At 41.6% G+C, this 22,192-nt stretch overlaps 1 protein-coding gene across 4 annotated transcripts in view; it reads right to left on the minus strand.

Annotated features, from left to right (window-relative positions):
• The window catches only part of DCLK1 (doublecortin like kinase 1), a 518,012-nt gene that overhangs the window by 82,275 nt on the left and 413,545 nt on the right, over positions 1-22,192 (minus strand). For all 4 annotated transcript variants that reach the window (XM_082246215.1, XM_082246216.1, XM_082246217.1 and 1 more), the window contains one exon: positions 17,642-17,788. In XM_082246215.1, coding sequence (XP_082102341.1) covers positions 17,642-17,788 — 147 coding nt within the window. The remainder of the gene's footprint in view (positions 1-17,641; positions 17,789-22,192) is intronic.

The raw sequence follows: 22,192 nt of genomic DNA on the forward strand, positions 1-22,192 counted from the left end.
GCACTGTATCCGCACCAAATATACACAGGACCCTTTTTTTCAGCCGCATCAGGATCGGATCGCACAGTGGTTCACACTTGTGCGATCCGATCCTGTGCGAACTGTCAGATTGCACTACGATATGCGATCAAACTGGGGGTGTCATTAACATTTAATTGACACCCCCTGTGTATCGCATATGGCAGTGGGAACTGCCAGATGTGCGGATGTGATGTGGGAACAGGCTGCGAATTCGCAGCCTTCCCGCATCGCACAAGTGTGAACCGAGCCTCAAAGCTGCGTGATTTTTATTTTTTATTTTGTTTATAATTTTGTATACACATTTTTATTTTCATGGGTGATAACGTTTAGCCTTGATTGTTCCCATTCCCCTCAGAATACATCTACATAATCATGATGTAATCATTAGGTTGGTGAAATATCAGTGTTTGATATCTTGCAGTATTTGTAGGTATGCATACCTGCTATGCCCATTATAAATGTGTCCCACTCTCCCTAATGAATATATTCTTTATTGATTTTGGCAATATTATTGTGTTTATGGTATTCTGGCAATATTTACATTAATGGCATTCTGGCAAATGCAACAGGACATGTTGCAACACACATTGATCACACAAAGCCACAATAATTCAAATTGACAAGAATCGGATCAGGACTTTCGGTAGGGAGTTCATGCTTCTACTGTATATAAGTTGGTATACATGGAATTGGCTGAACTGCTTTCTGTGTGTATCGCTGTCTGTCTAACACAAGCCAGTCCTTAGACCAGCTTCTGCTGAACGGTCCTGCTGGAAAACCAGAAGTCGATCAGTGCTTACAGCCAATGGCTGTGCTGATCTGTACATTCTGGCAGGGGAGGGGGGCATCCCGCTGTCAGAATACAATAGGGTGGTGGGGGGATCCCTGCATCCACATTGCTTATGTGGATGCAGGGATGTCAGCTTTCCCCCCCCCCCCCCGTGTATACCCTTTTCCTTCGGGCTCCACCTATAAATAAAATATCACTATTGGATGGACTGAATCACCCCATAAAGATGTCATGGTTTTGGTTTTGTAAAAATCAAAGGACTGAAATGAATAAATAATATCGTTTGTTGCTAAACAATTAAACCAAACATAGCCAAAAGTTATTTCTAGCAATGTGTTCACAATAAACACCGTCAGTCTCGTTTTACTTTATACACTAATAAACAATGGAAGTGAGCGCTAGATTCGTTTCGGGCTGCTCATTATAGAGGGTTCTCTGGTAATTGCACAGTAATGAAACAGAACTTGTAAGTGTTGTTCACCATATGTAAGCTATTACTACAAAGATGGAGAATGGCTTGCAAGGCCTTTGTAGACTGGGTTGCATATGGCGTGACACAAGGAACCTGCTGTTGGAGGCCTATTATACGGCTATAAAGAAATCATGCTTTTAAACCAAAGATATATGCTGTAGCATGTGTAGCTTCAAAACGAGCCAATTAAAATGTGCTGGTTATTCTCTGCAAAACTCGACCAAGATCAACAATTAATGTTATATACACAAAGATTTCCTGCTGAAACCACACAAGAAGACTGTCAAGCCTCATTACATTTTGGATAAAATTAGAATTTCTTCAGTTTCACCAATTGGTATTGTACATTTGATGCAGAAGAGTATAAAGTGGTTCTAAAGGCAGACGTTTTTTTACCTTAATACATTCTCTGCATTATAGGAAAAAACCTTCTGCATGCAGCTTCCCCCAATCCCCCAGACCCCACCTTATACCTACCTGGGCCCGATCTTGATCCAAAGATGTGCATGAGAGCAGAGGCTCTCCCGGCTCTCCTCCTCCCCATTGGCTCAAACACAGGAGCAGCATCCATTGGCTTCCAATGCTTTCAATAACAGCCAGTGAGGAGGAAGAGGAGGTTGGGCCTAAGACCCGTTCTGTGGACCGGAAGGATTTGCCCCCTTAATGACCAGGCCATATTTTGCGATTTGGCACTGCATTACTTTAACTGACAATTGCGCGGTCGTGTGACACTGTTCCTAAATAAAATTGATGCCCTTTTTTCCCCACAAATAGAGCTTTCTTTTGGTGATATTTGATCACCTCTGCGATTTTTATTTTTTGCGCTATAAACAAAAAAAGAGCAACCATTCTGAAAAAAAAACAAAACAATATTTTCACATTTTGCTATAAAACATTCCCAAAAAATGTTTTAAAAATCTAAATTTTTTTTTACATTTTAGGCCAATTTGTTTTCTACTACATATTTTTGGTAAATAAAAAAATTGCAATAAGCGTATTTTGATTGGTTTGCGCAAAAGTTATTGCGTCTACTAACTACGGGAAAGATTTCTGTCATTTTTTTTTTTTTACTAGTAATGGCGGCTATCTGCAATTTTTTTGCGGGACTGCGACATTGCGGCGGACAAATCAGACCCCTGACTGACATTTTTGACACTTTTGGGGGGACCAGTGACATTACTACAGTAATCAGTGCTAAAAATATGCACGGTTACTGTAATAATGACAGTAACAATGAAAGGGGTTAACACTGTGGGTGATCAAGGGGTTAAATGTTTACCTAGGGGCGTGTTTCTAACTGTGAGGGGGTGTGGCTTGTGAAATGATCACAGAGACCTGTGTTCCTATATAGAATGATCACAGGTGCTCTGTGATCATTCCGGGGAGAAGAACGGTCAGCTGTGTTTACAACAGCTGACCTTTCTTCTCTCTCAGCGGGGAGCGATCGTGGGTGTCAGGCAGCAATCGGAGCCACCTGCCCCGTGCATTGGCTTCCCCGCTGATAAGCGGGGGCAGAGCGCACCCCCCTAGCTGCCTGCCTGCGTGGAAAGGGGACCCCACTGCATGGAAACATTTAATGGGAGCTTAGAGTTGGACTATATATACACTTTAAAAAATTTACAATTTATAGGCCATTGCCATGCATTTGTATTGCACCCTATATCCTTTTTATACAGTATATAATATCTGAATTCACTTTGCCATTGTGCAAAATAACCTGTCCCTGATCCTCTCCTAGTGACATCACACCTTTATCACACAGATCAGTGTTTTCTCAGTGACATCACACCTTTATCACACCGATCAGTTTTTTTCTCAGTGACATCACACCTTTATCACACAGATCAGTGTTTTCTCAGTGACATCACACCTTTATCACACCGATCAGCTTTTTATCAGTGACATCACACCTTTATCACACAGATCAGCTTTTTATCAGTGACATCACACCTTTATCACACCGATCAGATTTTTATCAGTGACATCACACCTTTATCACACCGATCAGATTTTTATCAGTGACATCACACCTTTATCACACAGATCAGTGTTTTCTCAGTGACATCACACCTTTATCACACCGATCAGCTTTTTATCAGTGACATCACACCTTTATCACACAGATCAGCTTTTTATCAGTGACATCACACCTTTATCACACAGATCAGCTTTTTATCAGTGACATCACACCTTTATCACACCGATCAGATTTTTATCAGTGACATCACACCTTTATCACACCGATCAGATTTTTATCAGTGACATCACACCTTTATCACACCGATCAGATTTTTATCAGTGACATCACACCTTTATCACACAGATCAGTGTTTTCTCAGTGACATCACACCTTTATCACACCGATCAGCTTTTTATCAGTGACATCACACCTTTATCACACAGATCAGCTTTTTATCAGTGACATCACACCTTTATCACACAGATCAGCTTTTTATCAGTGACATCACACCTTTATCACACCGATCAGATTTTTATCAGTGACATCACACCTTTATCACACCGATCAGATTTTTATCAGTGACATCACACCTTTATCACACCGATCAGATTTTTATCAGTGACATCACACCTTTATCACACCGATCAGCTTTTTATCAGTGACATCACACCTTTATCACACCGATCAGATTTTTATCAGTGACATCACACCTTTATCACACCGATCAGATTTTTCTCAGTGACATCACACCTTTATCACACCGATCAGATTTTTCTCAGTGACATCACACCTTTATCACACCGATCAGCTTTTTATCAGTGACATCACACCTTTATCACACAGATCAGTTTTTTCTTAGTGACATCACACCTTTATCACACAAATCAGTTTTTTTTATCAGTGACATCACACCTTTATCACACAGATCAGTTTTTTCTCAGTGACATCACACCTTTATCACACAGATCAGTTTTTTTCTCAATGACATCACACCCTTATCACACAAATCAGTTTTTTATCAGTGACATCACACCTTTATCACACAGATCAATTTTTTCTTTATCAGTGACATCACAGCTTTATCACACAGATCAGTTTTTTCTCAGTGACATCACAACTTTATCACACAGATCAGTTTTTTTATCAGTGACATCACACCTTTATCACACAGATCAGTTTTTTTCTCAGTGACATCACACCTTTATCACACAGGTCAGTTTTTTCTCAGTGACATCACACCTTTATCACACAGATCAGTGTTTTCTCAGTGACATCACACCCTTATCACACAAATCATTTTTTTTTATCAGTGACATCACACCTTTATCACACAGATCAGTTTTTTCTCAGTGACATCACACCTTTATCACACAGATCAGTTTTTTCTCAGTGACATCACACCTTTATCACACAGATCAGTTTTTTATCAGTGACATCACACCTTTATCACACAGATCAGTTTTTTTTATCAGCGACATCACACCTTTATCACACAGATCAGTTTTTTATCAGTGACATCACACCTTTATCACACAAATCAGTTTTTTATCAGTGACATCACACCTTTATCACACAGATCAATTTTTTCTTTATCAGTGACATCACACCTTTATCACACAGATCATTTTTTTTCTCAGTGACATCACACCTTTATCACACAGATCAGTTTTTTTTCTCAGTGACATCACATCCTTATCACACAAATCAGTTTTTTATCAGTGACATCACACCTTTATCACACAAATCAGTTTTTTATCAGTGACATCACACCCTTATCACACAAATCAGTTTTTTTATCAGTGACATCACACCTTTATCACACAGATCAATTTTTTCTTTATCAGTGACATCACACCTTTATCACACAGATCATTTTTTTTCTCAGTGACATCACACCTTTATCACACAGATCAGTTTTTTTTCTCAGTGACATCACATCCTTATCACACAAATCAGTTTTTTATCAGTGACATCACACCTTTATCACACAAATCAGTTTTTTATCAGTGACATCACACCCTTATCACACAAATCAGTTTTTTATCAGTGACATCACACCCTTATCACACAAATCAGTTTTTTATCAGTGACATCACACCCTTATCACACAAATCAGTTTTTTATCAGTGACATCACACCTTTATCATACAGATCTACTTTTTTTTATCAGTGACATCACTGCTTTATCACACATATCAGTTTTTTTATCAGTGACATCACACCTTTATTACACATATCAGTTTTTTTATCAGTGACATCACGCCTTTATTACACATATCAGTTTTTTTCAGTGACATCACACTTTCATCACACATATCAGTTTTTTTTTTATCAGTGACATCACACCTTCATCACACAGATCAGTTTTTTCTCAGTGACATCACACCTTTATCACACAGATCAGTTTTTTCTCAGTGACATCACAACTTTATCACACAGATCAGTTTTTTTTTATCAGTGACATCAAACCTTTATCACACAGATCAGTTTTTTTCTCAGTAACATCACACCTTCATCACGCAAATCAGTTTTTTCTCAGTGACATCACAACTTTGGTACCCAGACTGGTCTCTCCCCAGTGAGATCCCAGCTGCCAAAGAAAAAGCATTAACCCCTCAGTTCCCCAGCTTAAAAGCATGAAGCATTCAGTGACCTGTCTGCAGTGTATGTGATCTGCTTTAAAAGCATGTGCATCTACCTCTTTAGTAATAAAAATAATCAGAGCGTGAATTAACCCTTTAGTGACGTGTCCTCAGCATATAAGCATTAATTCTTTAGCACTCAGTCCTAGCTCAGGTTCATTACACTCTCAGCACTCAATCTTCTAAACATATGTGATGATAACCTCCTTAATGCCAAGCCCTCAGCCTATGGGCATTATCTCCTCAGTGCTCAGTCCCCAGGCGTGTATGTTCACCCCCTTAGTACCCAGTATGCAGCTCATGTAGGTAAACCTTTCAGCACTCAGATAACCTCTCAGCACCAATTCTTCTGCATATATGTAATCTCTCAGCTGCCAATCCCCAGCACATTTCTAATAGCCCCTATGTGCCCTCCACATGTACATTACAACCCTAGTCCCCATTCTCCAATGCATGTGTGATAATCCCTCCTATTTGTACAGTGCCTCACAACAGATATTAGCTTCACCTTCTTTACTCTAGTCCAGTGGGAATCTAAGCTCCATCGCCCCATTTCCTGTGTAATGAATGTGTTGCTGATTTAAAGCGGAGTTCCAGCTTCAAATACCTTTTTTAACTAAAAATACCCCTATAATACTAATCCATCGCCCTTTACAGAACCGCTTTTCTCATACTTACAAGGTGTACAGTATTGGATTTTAGTCCAAATATTACTTTTAAAAATGCTGTCTGGGTGTGGCCATCTTGGATGTGGGCATCTGAAGTGTAATCTGCTGTGTCCATCTTCCTGATTCCAGGGAGTGTTCTGGGAGTTCTTCCTGATTCCAGCCTCCTGGGAGTAATGACAAACAGCTCCCAGGATGCCATGCAAAGGCGGAAGTGATGTCTGTGGCTGTGGCCACAGAGGGGGGAGAAGGAGGAAGTACAATCAAAAATGCCCTGAAAATAAGGTAAGGGACCCCCGAAAAATATTGAAAATGCCCAATTGTTGATCAGCATAGCGAACACTCCAGGAATCACTAAAGTTGCAAAATAGACCGGAACTCCACTTTAATTAAAGCCGAAGTAAACCCATCGATTTACCAGTTTCAAAAAACAGTTACATTCCCAGCATGTGCCGGGAATATAATTGTCACATTGGCTGTGCTCTCAACCAAACTGTCAAACCATCCAATGGCTGAGGTCATAACTGATCACATGTGCAGCATCATGGCAGTTGAAGGTTAAACAGAGGCCAAGATGGCAGCTTCCATGGCTGAAATAGATAGGGGGGGTTTACTTCCACCTTAAACTGGAGAAGAGAAAATAAGAAGCTAATCAGGGTTTAAATATTATTTTCTGGAAAAATGAAACAAGACTTCTGACTGGTCACTATGGGCACAAATTTCACTTTTTACTCATTTTCTTCTCCTCGGTTTAATTGAATGGGCACCAGTGTGCACTTTATACTGTATATACAGTATAGTGTGCAATATATATATAATTTCCTGTGTTCACTAGTATACAGTATATTTTTGATTGTTGTGAGTTCCTCTTTCACTTGACATTGAACTACAGGCAAACAGCTAAATACAAACTTGGAATACATATATGGGTGCCGTGGTACCTGCCTAGGGTCTATATTTCTATCTATTTAGTCTAGTGCTGCTAGACTGGTGATCTGGCTTTTCTTTTCTACTTTTTCAAATGTTCTCTCCCCCCCACCCGCTATCTATCCTGCATTAAAAAATGTGTGTGCTTACCTACATACTTGCCTGTTTTTAATCAACTCTGTACACATGGCCCCGCAGATCCAGTTCTCCTATGTCAGTGAGCAACTGCTGCACAGGAGAGGAGGGAGCACCATCAAAGGGTGGGTCATGGGAGTCTATGGGTGACGTCACGACTCCCGGAATTCCTAGCTGTTATCAAGTGCTGCCTGAGACAGTATGGCAGGATCATAAATGGACTGGTGCAGATTAAAAATAGGTATTTTTATTGATACAGATATTTTTATACAGATACCCAGGATAGGTAGCAGGAGGGCGGACGGAACATTTTTAAGAATAGTTACACTTAGGTCTTTCTTCCACTTTAATGCTAGGTCACCTCTCTGCCCCCGGTCGGTCACTGGAGAGCAAAGAAGCAGCAACAGATCGCACCTCTGCTCATACTGCTCCTTGTCAGCCAGCACATCTGTATGCAGCATACCTGTTGGCTTCTAGTCCTTCCCCTCCCTGTCCCCAGTCTGAGTGCAGCTGTATCGGGGATTACAATAGGCTAACACCTCTTATTTTTTTAGATATTCACACGCGCTGATTTTAAAAGTACATTTTATTATATTCTAAGGAATACAAATTGGAATAAGTAATTTTTTATATATAGGTATCTTGTTATTTAAGTGGACAGTTTGTTCATTTTTATGCACTCTTTGGGTATTCCATTTTAAGAACAATCTGAATCCATTGCTGATGGATGATTTTTGTCCTAGGCATTCTTCTATGTGAAAACATGCTGCAGGCTGAATCTGTCAAAGTCTCACTCCGAGGAAAGGTTTCTTCACAACTAATGGATCAGCCAAGCTCCTTGGTGAGTGCCGTTCCTATTGTGTCTCACACTATTAATGACTGCTGACATGACTGCATCAGCGTTGCCATAAAAAAACCTCCAATCTATAATTAAATATATATTTCAATGAGAAGAATGTTATAAATTGTAGCCGCTAATGAGAACACTATTATTATGCTAAATGTTAAGCTGGCATTAGTGAGAACTGGCATAGTTATAAGTGGCCTTATCCAAGCCCACGTCATGTCCTACTTTCTGTTATCCTAGACATAGACAGCGGTTGCACTGTGTGCCAGTTTGTTGGTTCACAGGAAAATCATTTCTGTGTGAGCCAGCATTCCTGCACTGCTTTATGGGTAAGTTACTAAAGTTTTATTTTTGACTTTTTTAGGTACCTTTCCCTCAAAGATGAGAATATGAAAAACTGAAAAAGTGTGACACTGCTCCAAATGTCAGCAGCATATTAGAGCATTGCAAACAATAGAATACTATTTCTGACTGGTTTATATGAGCTGTTGCATGGTAATGAATTCCGTAATGGCCTCCATAAAGTAAATATAAAAAATGCAAAAAAACATGGTTATAAACTGTAAATGGCTGTAACAATATAAAGCCTACTGCTTTCTAGATCTCCATGATAATTCATACATATACCTTAAGGCTAAAGTTTAGGTTTTTCTTTTCCATTAAAAAAAAAATTATATTTAACTTCAGCTTTAAATATATTAAAAACTAGGCTTCAGCCTGTGGGTTTGCTAAAGAAACCCTGTTACAAACTTAAAAAAAATGCAGGTAAAAGCACAGAAAACCAAGTATATTAAATGCTTACTTACATTTTTACTTTCTATAAACTTTTTTTTATTGACTTACGATATGCTCCTGCCCTTGCAAGGGAATTGACACATTGAGTCCTCTCGTCTACTGGGAGTGTTTAGCTACTGTCTGTGCTGGCCTAGCTCCACCAACCCTCAATTTTACATATAACCTTTCATGTAGCAGCTGAGGTAGGAGCAATACTATAGAGCATAGTTACATAGTTACATAGTTAGTGAGGTTGAAAAAAGACACCAGTCCATCCAGTTCAACCTATGATGTGTGTGTGTTTGTTGCTAACTGTACATTGTATACCCCTGTATGTTGTGGTCTTTAAGGTGCCCATCTAATAGTTTTTTGAAACTATCAATGCTCCCTGCTGATACCACTGTTTGCGGAAGAGAATTCCACATCCTTACTGCTCTGACAGTGAAGAACCCCCTGCATATTTTAAGGTTAAACCGCCTTAACTCTAGTTTTAGTGAGTGGCCACGTGTCTTATTGTATTTCCTTTCTATGAATAGGTTTTTCCATATGCTAGGGTTGCTAGTACAATATTTGTACATTGATATCCTATCCCCCCTCAATCGTCTCTTCTCCAGAGAGAATAGGTTCAGTGCTTGTAGTCTTTCCTCATAGCTGATGTCCTCCATTCCCCTAATTATTTTTGTTGCCCTTCTCTGGACTTTCTCCAGTTCCAGCACATCCTTCCTGAGGACCGGTGCCCAGAACTGGACAGCATACTCGAGATGTGGCCGGACCAGAGTCATGTAGAGGGGGAGAATAATCTCTTTATTTCTGGAGTGAATCCCCTTTTTTATACATCCCAGTATTCTGTTGGCTTTGCTTGCAGCGGCTTGGCATTGCATGCCACTGCCAAGCCTGTTATCTACCAGTACCCCCAGGTCATTTTCCATCCTAGACTCACCCAGAGGTCCCCCCCCCCCCCCTAGTGAGTAGCTTGCTTTCTGGTTTCTGGCACCCAAGTACATTACTTTACATTTTTCAACATTAAACCTCATCTGCCATGTAGTTGCCCACCCCATTATTTTGTTCAGGTCCGCTTGTAAGGTTTCCACATCCTGCCCAGAAGATATTGGCATGCTTAGTTTAGTATCATCTGCAAATACTGAGATTTTACTCAATATCCCCTCCTCTAGATCATTTAAGAATAAATTAAGCAGGTATAACTAAATTGTGTACCATGGTTTGTACTGGTTTGAGTGACAGTTCTACCCAAACCAGCAGGAAATCCTGAACACAGGTTTCCCCACTACTTTGCAGTGATGTATTGTTCATTACTGCCGGTGGCCTAACATGCAATGACATCACGTGTGTGTTCCGTCCCCCAGCATCACAGGGGAATGGGAGATGAACTTCCTCCATCCAGATCTGCAGCTTGCTCCGACTCCTGAATACTGCTTCCTGCCTGCGTTTTGCTAAAAGTATGGGGGCATTCTGATGGGGGAAACCTTGTTAGGGGACACTCTATTAGGGATATCTGATGTAAGTGCGCACTCTCATGGGGAGACCTGATGCAAGGGGGCACTCTGATGGGGACACCCGATGTAAAGGGGCACTCTAATGGGAACATCTGATGTAAGTGGGGAACGCTGATAGCGACAGCTGATGTAAGGGGCACTGAGGAGACACCTAATGTAAGGGGGGCATTCTGATGGGGACACCTGTTGTAAAGGGGCACTCTAATAGGAACATTTGATGTAAGAGGAGAACGCTGATAGAGACAGCTGATTTAAGGGGGGCATTCTGAAGGGGGACACACTAAAAACTGACAATAAATATCACTGGATGTTGTGGAATTTGTTCATTATATTTACCCAATGGCAAATGCCCAGAACACAAGCAGGATGCACTTCAGGCATTCGTCCCTAGGAGTATACTGCTCTAAACATTAGTGCCACTAGATGCACCAGCCAGCCACAGCGGCTTTCAGCCTGTGCCCACCACCTGCAGCTAAACGCTAGAGCCCCATGCACCAGACAGCACAGTGGCTAAGTGGTTAGCATTTCTGCCTGGCAGCACTAGATTTGTTGGTTTGAATCTCAATCATAGCACTACCTGCCTGGAGTTTGCATATTCCCCCTGTGCCTGTGTGGGTTTCCTTTGGGTACTCCGGTTTCCTCCCAAACTCCAGAGACATGCTGGTAGGTTAATTGGCTCCTGTCTAAATTGGCCTTAGTAAGTGTATATATGAATGGGAGTTAGGGACCTTAGATTGTAAGCTATTTGAGGGCTAGAACTGATGTGAATATACAGCATATGTGAACAGCTGGGTACATTGTTGGTGCTCTATAAGTAACTGTAATAAATAAACATCAAGTGTGTAGGGCCTCAAGGGTGTAGGGAATGGGATTGATATTATGATCATGGCTTCTCTACCTTCTGACTCACTGACCAAGAACATGCAAATAGCCAGTGAAGTCTGAAATTCACCCACATTGCTTGTTACCAAAGTGCAAAGTCAAGATCAGGATTGAAAGCCCTGGAAGCTGCAACTTCAAATTACAAATCAGCAATGGCAGCTCCCAAATTCCCAGAGAAGTTGTAATATATCTATCGCACTCCTTGCAGGTTTGCCCACAGTTCGTGAAGCGTGCTGTAGTGAAATGGAGGATGGCGCCACCGTACAATCATGGTAGAATAAGGATCTTCACCTGCACAACTTGGTATAGAAAAAATATTGTCCTTTACATAAAGTAATAGGCATCAAAAACTGACATTTTGGGACCTCTCAGAATCCCTTTTTCAAGTCCCCACATATTTCTGTTAATATGATTTTAAACCCAGGAACACATATTTTTTTCAAGCAAACTCTTTATATAAGAAGAGCATTGGTGAGAAAGCATGACATATGTACAATATGGCGTATGCAGCAATCAAAAGTGATAGTAAACAGAGGAGCATATGGAGCGCATAACATACGATGTACAAGTATGGAACCACGTCAGTAGACCTAAGGGTGAAAGGCATAAGTGAAAAGAACCCACCGGGGTTCACTGACTGGTGCAGTCACCCAGAGAACAACATTAATAACTATATCAGAACCATGGGAACCACACATGTCTTTCCTGTAGTAAATTAGACTTGCAGCAGTTGGTTTACACATGAGCACTATCCTCAACATCAAAGGTGGAAGCATTTTCCAGCCATTTGTCCCATATTTTATTATACTTGTCAGGGCACCCTCTATGAGCGCACAGTACTTTCCTGTAGGGTAGGCTGGCGTTAACAGCAGCCATCCATTCATGGATAGTCAGGGGCAATCCCCTAAGCCACTTTTGGACAATTAACATTCTGGCCATAAATAGCAGAAAGATATGAAGGGATTTGTCAGTATCAGGGTCAGGAAACAAGCCCAGTAGGCATTGCCTAGGGTATAATGTGAGAGGAGAACCCATTTCGTCATGCAAGAATCTAACCACCTTGAGCCAGTAGCCCTGTATGACTGGGAAGGACCAAAAATAAATTATGGAAGGTACCATTAGATTCCCCATATCTAGGACATAGAGGGCTGTAGTTTGTGCAATATCTGGCTAGGTGGGACAGGGTCAGGTTGGATCTGTGTAGAATATATAAATTGAGTTAGGCAATCAGGGTTTAGGGGAAACCAGCTTGCAAGATTCAAGCACATCGTCCCATTCCGCATCCTCCAGCTCCCCCACGTCTCCCCCATAGTGTAGTTTGTGCAATATCTGGCTAGGTGGGACAGGGTCAGGTTGGATCTGTGTAGAATATATAAATTGAGTTAGGCAATCAGGGTTTAGGGGAAACCAGCTTGCAAGATTCAAGCACATCGTCCCATTCCGCATCCTCCAGCTCCCCCACGTCTGCCACCCATCAGTTTTTCAACTGATATGCTAGGTTTACAGCAGTCGGTGTAAGAAGACAATTATAGAATGTAGAGGTGAGTGTTTAAGACTCTGACCCCAATATTACATCCAAAAGTTACAGTTGTTCCAGATTAGGAGTAGAGACGCCAAATTGAGTGCTCAATGTGTGGCAGAGCTAAAGGTAGTGGAACAATATTGAGTTAGGGAGCTCAAACTCATCCCTAAGTTGCTGAAATGTTTTGATACCACTTCTACAGTATACCTGTAGTATACCCTTTAGATACCCACAACACATGATCCGATAGATACATAACTTCAATGAGACAGGGGTTTTCCCACAAATGTGTATAAGCATGTACAGAGGGAATGTTAATCCTACGCTGTGCAAGTCCCCAGATCACAAGCTCCCGCAACCACCCAAAGTCAAGGGGTCTTGTATATCTCAAAAGAGGAGTTGAAAAAGGTGTGTGATCCTATGGGATAGGGAGGAGCATACCAAAGCAAGGTAGCGGTCCCTATCTTCCTTGTCTATATGGAAAAAATATGACAACTGTGCTGCTAGGTAACAGTCATTAAAATCTGGGGGCGCAGCGCCCCTAAATGTGTAGGGTTTTTCAAAGCATGCCAGGACAGTTTGTGATGAGAGTTACCCCATAAGAAGGAATTAAGTATGGACTCTAGCAGAAACAAAAATGTTAAGTGGTTCTAAACACAGAAGGTTTTTAACTTTAACACATTCTATGCATTCTATGCGCCCCCCCCTTATACTTACCTGAGTCCCATTTTGATCCAGCGATGTGCATAAGAGCAGCGGCTCTCCCCAGTCTCTCTCTCCTCACTGGCTCACACAGCAGTGGAAGCCATTGGCCTCTGCTGCTGTCAATCACAGAAGGAGAGAGCGGGGGAGTGGTGTGTGTAAATGGACAATATCCATTCACAGGGAAGCGGCTCAGGAGTGAGCCTGCTTGAATGCCCCCATAACAAGGGGCTTGCTATTGGGGGTACTCTGCAGGGGGGAGGAGCCAGGACCACCGGCGGAGGACCCAAAAAGGATAGGATCGGGGCTGCTCTGTGCAACACCCTTGTACAGACCAGTAAGTATAACATGTTTGTTTATTTATTTATTTTTTTCTAAATACAACCTTTAGGCTCCATTCACACTACCGCGACTTGTCAGGCGACTTGTCAGCCTGACAAGTCGCGGTCCCTCGCGGTCCATGCAGTGCTACAGGACCCGTTCTAATAGGAGTGACACAAGTCGCTCCGACTTAGAAAAAGGGTCCTGTACTACTTCGGGGCGATCTCGGAACGACTTGCATAGACATTCATTATATGAAGTCCGTGCAAGTCGCACCGGTGCGTGGGACTTCCAGGTCGCCCCCGAAGTTGTGCAGAAGTCGTGCCGCTTCAGTGTGAATGCGGTCTTAGAATCACTTTAATACTTGTATTTTGCATCTTATCTGTCCTTAGATGTGGTCGCTGCATTACAAAGTACACAAGAACTTCACTTGATTTCTTACAAGATCAATGGGTATTTTATAGCACTTACTGAACAAATATAATAAACAAACACTCTATGGTATATTTATCAGCCCAAAATGAAGCAAATAAGATATTTTCATTGTTAGGGTTTAAAAAAAATTTATATTGCTTCAACCTTACCTGAAAGCCCACCTGCAGAAAATGACATACCTGTGTCCTGCTTTACCCTAATCATTAATTGTTGTGTTACTTACATCCATTGCCTTTTGTCATTGCTGTCTTCCATACCAACTGTATCTAGTGTTCCCTCATCTCTTAAACTGTAATCTCTTTAAGGTAGGGCTCTATTCTCCACCTTTTACTACATAATATATTTACAGTTTGTAATTTTTAATCCATTATTTATTTCTTTGACATGCTGCATAATAAACCATCCACCTCACAGGTGTGGCAAATCAAGATGCTGATTGAACAGCATGATTATTGCACAGGTGTGCCTTAGGCTGGCCATACACTATACAATTTTCTTGTTCAACTTTCCTTTAGATTTACCAAAACCATGTAATATAGGGTCAAACCTAAACACTTTCAATTTGTATGCAGTCGGGCAGGCCCTTGCACTACATAGTTTAAGGTAAATCTAAAGGAAATTGAATAAGAAAATTGTATAGTGTATGCAGTTTAATCACACAGCATAATTCCACAGATGTCGCAAGTTTTGAGGGAGCGTGCAATTGGCATGCTGACTGCAGGAATGTCCACCAGAGCTGTTGTCCCTGAATTGAATGTTCATTTCTCCACCATAAGCCGTCTCCAAAGGCGTTTCAGAGAATTTGGCAGTACATCCAACCGGCCTCACAAACGCAGACCACGTGTAACCAATCCAGCCCAGGACCTCCACATCCAGCATCTTCACCTTCAAGATCGTCTGAGACCAGCCACCCGGACAGCTGCTGCAACAATCGGTTTGCATAACCAAAGAATTTCTGCACAAACTGTCAGAAACCGTCTCAGGGAAGCTCATCTGCATGCTCATCATCCTCATCTGGGTCTCAACATTGTGGATCGAGTGGCCCATGGTGGCGGGGGGGTTTTGGTATGGGCAGGCGTATGTTATGGACAACGAACACAGGTGCATTTTATTGATGGCATTTTGAATGCACAGAGATACCGTGACAATATCCTGAGGCCCATTGTTGTGCCATTCATCCATGACCATCACCTCATGTTGCAGCATGATAATGCATTGCCCCATGTTGCAAGGATCTGTACACAATTCCTGGAATCTGAAAACATCCCAGTTCTTGTATGGCCAGCATACTCACCGGACATGTCACCCATTGAGCATGTTTGGAATGCTCTGGATCGGCGCATACGACAGCATGTTCCAGGTCCTGCCAATATCCAGGAACTTTGCACAGCCATTGAAGAGGAGTGGACCAACATTCCACAGGTCACAATCAACAACCTGATCAACTCTATGCGAAGGAGATGTGTTGCACTGCGTGAGGCAAATGGTGGTCATACCAGATACTGACTGGTTTTCGGACCCCCTCAGAACCCCCCAAAACAGTAAAACTGCACATTTTAGAGTGGCCTTTTATTGTGGCCAGCCTAAGGCACACCTGTGCAATAATCATGCTGTCTAATCAGCATCTTGATATGCCACACCTGTGAGGTGGGTTGATTATCTCTGCAAAGGAGAAGTGCTCACTAACACAGATGTAGACAGATTTGTGAACAATATTTGAGAGAAATAGGCCTTTTGTGTACATAGAAAAAGTCTTAGATCTTTGAGTTCAGCTCATGAAAAATGTGGGCAAAAACAAAAGTGTTGCGTTTATAATTTTGTTCAGTGTATAATTAAATCATTATTATCCACTTGCCGACCGCCCCACACAGATTTACTGCAGCAGGGCGGCTCGGTTGCGCATAATCACATACATATACGTGATTATGTGCACGCGGTCTCGGCAGTGTGTGTGCCCCTGGAGCCATGCTCCCGCTGTGATTAGACACAGTGGGAGCCAGACCGCGGGAGGAGCGGGCTCGATCAACGCCAGCCTCCCGCGATCTTCACAGAAACTGACAGAAGAGCCGTCTGCCTATGTAAACAAAGCAGGAGACTCTTCTGTCACACAGGCACAGAGGGATCATGTGTTTCAGCTAAGCTGAAACACCGATCTCTCTGTGCCTGTCACAGAATCCTCCCCCCCCCACACAGTTAGTAAGCACAAATAGGCATACATTTAACCCTTTGATCACCCCCAGTATTAACCCCATTCCCTGCCAGTGTCATTTATACAGTAACAGTGAATATTATTTAGCACCGATTACTGTATTAATGTCACTGGTCCCCAAAAAGTGTAAAAAATGTGAGTTAGGGGTCCCATCTGTCTGCCGCAATGTTGCAGTCCTGCTAAAAATCGCTGATCACCGCCATTACTAATAAAAAAATAAATAAATAAAAAGTCCCAAAAATCTATCCCTTAGCTTGTAAACGCTATAACTTTTGCACAAACCAAATAAATACGCTTTTTGGGATTTCTTTTACCAAAAATATGTAGCGGAATACAAATTGGCCTAAACTGATAAAAAAAATAGATTTTTTAAACTTAAAAACTTAAACACTAAAAATGTTTTATATCAGGGAGTAAAAAAATATTGTGTTTTTTTCAAAATTATCGCTTTTTTTTTTTTGTTTAAAGCGCAAAATTTAAAAACCGCAGAGGTGATCAAATACCACCAAAAGAAAGCTCTATTTGTGGGAAAAAAGGACATCAATTGTATTTGGGTACAGCGTCGCACGACCGCGCAATTGTTAGTTAAAATAACACAGTGCCGAATCGCAAAAAATGGCCTGGTCATTAAGGGGGTAAAACCTTCCGGGGCTGAAGTGGTTATAATTGGAGGTCAGGAGGTGAGCGGAGAACATTGTCTGATGTTGCCGGAGCGGGTAAAACTATTATATACAGTGCATTATCTTCTAATCATTAAATATTTACAAACAATATAGACGGTTTTTACTTTTTGGAAAATGAACATAAAAACATAAGCTCTTACCAGCAGGTTTTCGGGTTTAATATCTCTATGAACAATGTTCAAGCTGTGCAGGTATTTGATGGCACTCATTAGGTTATACAACATCCCATTAGCGTCTCGTTCTGTGTATTTGTTAGTAGAAGTGATAGCATCAAACAGATCCCCTCCCTGGCAATAAAAGGGGAAAAGAAAAAGGATCAAAAAAACACAATATAACCAACATATCAATATTGCCATCTCCATGTTGGAAAGTACATGAGGACCCACACATATGAGACTGTATTAAATGTTTTTTTTTTTTCCCATACTCACAATGGTACACATTTAGCAGGCAGAGATGTGTATTTTGGTTGGCATGAGATACAATGTAGCCCCTTTGAGTTTTAGTCACTCAACAGACCTGCTTGCTTTGGAGTAACAAGGTTGTCAGTTCCTAATATTGCTTGATAAGAGTCCGTTTGCAAAGAAGTTTAGAGTGCCCTGGATGATTTTATACAAGAATAAAGGAATTCCTTGCTGCCGGCAAAGGGCATCAACTGTCAAGAATATTGGCCCAAATTGATGCAATTAGGAGGTCGTGAAGATTTTGTAGGATAAAAATAATTGACAACACGTTATAAGGATCATCTTCTAAAACAATCATTTATCATCTTTTGTCAACATATCTTGTGTTATAAACTATTTATACCATACCACAGCAACCAGGCTATAGACATTTTAATATTTACAGATTATTACCAGGCAGAAAATAAATGTTAAAACTAACTCACTGACCTCTGTAGCTGCATACACTGAGGAGTAATTAATCCTCAAAGTTTGCAGCTGAAGCTTCTCAGATTTACTTTCTCCTTGTCTCCATTGCTCACCTTGCCCCTCCCAGCAGCAAGAAGACAGCCTGCCAACCTTCTAACTTCTAATGGTAATACAGAGAAGGAGGACAGGAGGATAGGAAAGTGCCGAAATCAGGTTTAAATGAGTTCCCTGCTTCTATTGTGAACTTTGAAGAAGAATCGCATCACTGTGGCTGTAACTAAAGTGAGAGACTATTGTAAAGCCTATAACCACAGTGAGGGATTATTGTAAAGCCTATCTCTGGGGAAAACCAAAATTCACCATTGTAGCGGGACTGCCCCTGCACTGCAAGGCTAAATGCTTGTCCATATCTAGGGTACCAGTAAAAGCAGCAGTTTTACTTACCTGATTGGGTCCTGCGTGTACTTGATATCAAGGGGAATTTGACCTCTGGGGCATAGGGGTGAAAACGCAGTGGGTACCAGTTGAGCAGCATGGATGGAGCTTGTGGGACCAGAAGATTGGTTAAGTAAAAGTGCTTTTTCAGGTACCCTAGACATAACAGAGCTTTTAACCCTTGAAGTGCGAGGGCAACCCGAATGCAAGGGAGAATTGTAGTTTACCCTGAATTCAGCTTTAAAGCTTGTTTATTACTTGTTAAAGTGGAACTAACAGGGTTAAACTTATCTTTCAAATGCTCCCTTGCTGGTGCAAGCATGTTCTTCTGTGTGCCAGTGCCAGGTTTTGGTAATCTTTATTGGCCATCGTTGTCCAGCACACAGAAACCGACTCACCCATGCAGCGAAGAAGACAGCATATCTCTTCCACAATAAAAGCCTGCCTGCTTGCTGTTTTTTTTATAGCGGAATATAAGTTCCACTTTCAGAATATGACACTATTTGAATGTCCACAGCCTGGATACATTTGTACATTTAAAGATAACTAAGAGCCAAATGTTTTTTAGATTTTGTGAGGTTTTTGTTGCTGTCTGTGTCCCCAATAGGAAGAATCACTCTCTCTAATTATTCTGATCCCCAGTGTCACCAGGAATGAAAGTGAAGGGAAATCCAAATACATGAGCCACCAGAACAGGAATAGAATAGACTTTAGGCTTCCATTCTCTGTCACTTTTTTTTGTAGTTGAGATAATGAATTTAATGGTGCTGGAACCCTAGGTGGATGTACTAATATTATCCTGATGTGTGGTCTGCTTCCATACACTGAGGAAAGCCTTGGGAAATTAGCATATTAGTTGGACCTATTGGAGCGCCACACTGGAATGTTGAAATCCAAAACAAAGTGGTGCTAAACACATGGATTTAACAGTTTTCCGAAATAGTTACGTTTAAGGCATGCCATGAATGATAACTGTCACAGTTGCATGTGCTCTCAACCTAATTGTCAAGCCATCAAATGGCTGGTGTCATACCTGAACACATGTGGAGCACCATAATAGCTGCAGATCAAACAGAGGCTAGGATGGCAGCATCTTTTTTTTTTTTTTTTTTTTTTTAAAAGGTAATTTTATTAATGCTTATAGAAAAAAAAACATACAGAGAAAAAGAACAACGTACTGCACAAATGTGCATAGGTAAAAACAAATATAGGAAGTTTCAATTAGGCAATACAATGGCGTTCAGTAACAAAGTTAGAGTTACATAGGAACCTACACGTATGTGTGATAAGGAACAGAAAAAAAAGGTAAGGTAAACAACAACCTGCTGGTGAAATGCACAAAGAAGATATGTAGTTTACAGGCCAAAGGGGATAAAAGACAAGATGAGAGTTGTTATAACTCATTGTTACAGTCAGAAAATAAATCAGACCTACTGGAATATGAACCATATAAGGAGCCATGAATACGACCATTGTTCTCGGATAAACCAGTGCAAGTATACTTCAATATCATCTGACACTGTATTTAGCCCTCCCGCCCATAATTTTCAAATTTTTTGGGGCAGTCCCAGGCAATACATGTCAGTTTATACATTGACAATGCTTTATTAATTAGATTAATCCACATCTGTAGACTAGGAGTATCTATCTTCTTCCAGCATAGTTCAATGGCTTTCTTGGCATAGAAAAGGATAATCCTAAGTAGCAATTTTTGCGATTGATGGCAGCATCTTTGGCTGTAAAGTATAGGAGGGCTTAGTTCCAATTTATTCACTTTTCATGGACCTCATTTCAGCACCTTCATCAGAGCTTAACAGAATGGCTTTTGAGGTTCTCCAGCTGTAAAAATTGGATTTTTGACTTACCATAAAATCCATTTCTCTGATGTTCATTGACGGACACAGCGCCTGATATTCTTAACTATTGGGTTATACTGCCCCCTACAGGAGTAGGACACTAAGCAGAAAAGAAATCTGGCTATACCCATGGGCAGTCTCAGGGGGTATACTCCCTCTCTCTGCTATAGGCACTCAGTTTAGTTACAAGCAGTGTCAGGAGAATTATAACTCCACAGAGGGGTGGGTGCTTTGTCCGTCAATGAACATCAGAGAAATGGATTTTATGGTAAGTCAAAAATCTAATTTTCTCTTTCATTCATTAACGGACACAGCTCCTGATATGCTTAACCAATGGAACTTCCCAAAGCAGTGTTAAACAAGAGGGGTGGGAACAGAAAAAAATTCCCAGGGCTAAACAGTAGCTAACCAGACCACAGGAGCTCAACCAAAACAACTGGAGCCCACCTGAAAAAAATAATACAACCTCAAAGAGGTCCTCTAATCAGCAGCCTGCAAAACCCTGCGGCCAAAAGAAGCAGATGCCAACACATCCACTTTATAGAACCTTGTAAAAGTGTGCTCCGATGACCAGGTGGCCACCTTGCAAACCTGCATCACTGACCCCTGATGATGGAAAGCCCAGGGGGCACTAAGCACCCTAGTAGAATTTGCCTTGGCAGGGAAAGGAGCAAACTGGCCCCTTAAGGAATAGACCAGAATCACTGTATGTCTGATTCATCAGAAAATGGTCGCAGAGGAAGCGGACGACCCTTAACGAGGTCCATCCGTGAGCACAAATAGAGAGTTGGACTTCCTTAAAGACTCTGTAGCTGCCAGGAACACCCTAATTGCCCAGGCCACATCCAAGGCATGCAAGACAATTTCCTTCGGATGTTTAGGCCTGGGGCACAGGGAAGGCAACACAATGTCTTCATTCAAGTGAAAATCAGAGACAACTTTTGGAAGGAACGACGGACAGGGTAGAAGAACCATCTTATCCTTGTGAATCACCAGGTAAGGTGAATGACAGGATAACACCGCCAGTTCCGACACCCTGCACCCAGAGGTGATAGCCACCAAAAAGGCCACCTTCTGGGACAGCGTAAGCAGGGAAATCTCCCAAAGATTTTCAAAGGGAGGCTTTCTCAAGAACTGAAAGCACCAAACTGAGGTCCCAAGATGGCAACGGAACCCGCACTGGGGGAACCAAATGTTGGACATCCCGAAGAAAGGTACGCACCAGGGAGTGTGTTGCCAAAGGTCATTGGAAGAAGACCACCAAAGCTGACACCTGGCCCTTGATGCTCAAGGCCAATTTCTGTTTCATCCCCCCGTTGAAGGAAGGTCAAAATCTGAGCCACCGAGAAGGAGTGAGGATGAATCCCAAGAGACTCACACAACACAATGTACATCTTCCACGTACAATGGTAGATCTTCCTAGAAGTAGATTTTCTAACTTTCAACAGGGTAGGGATCACTCCTATCCTTCAGCACTTTGTGTTGAACAGCCAAGCCATCAAAGCCATCGACTATAAAGCAGGATGAA

Source organism: Pelophylax lessonae (genome assembly GCF_965119305.1).
Source record: "Pelophylax lessonae genome assembly, chromosome: 2".
Taxonomy (NCBI): Eukaryota; Metazoa; Chordata; class Amphibia; order Anura; family Ranidae; genus Pelophylax; species Pelophylax lessonae.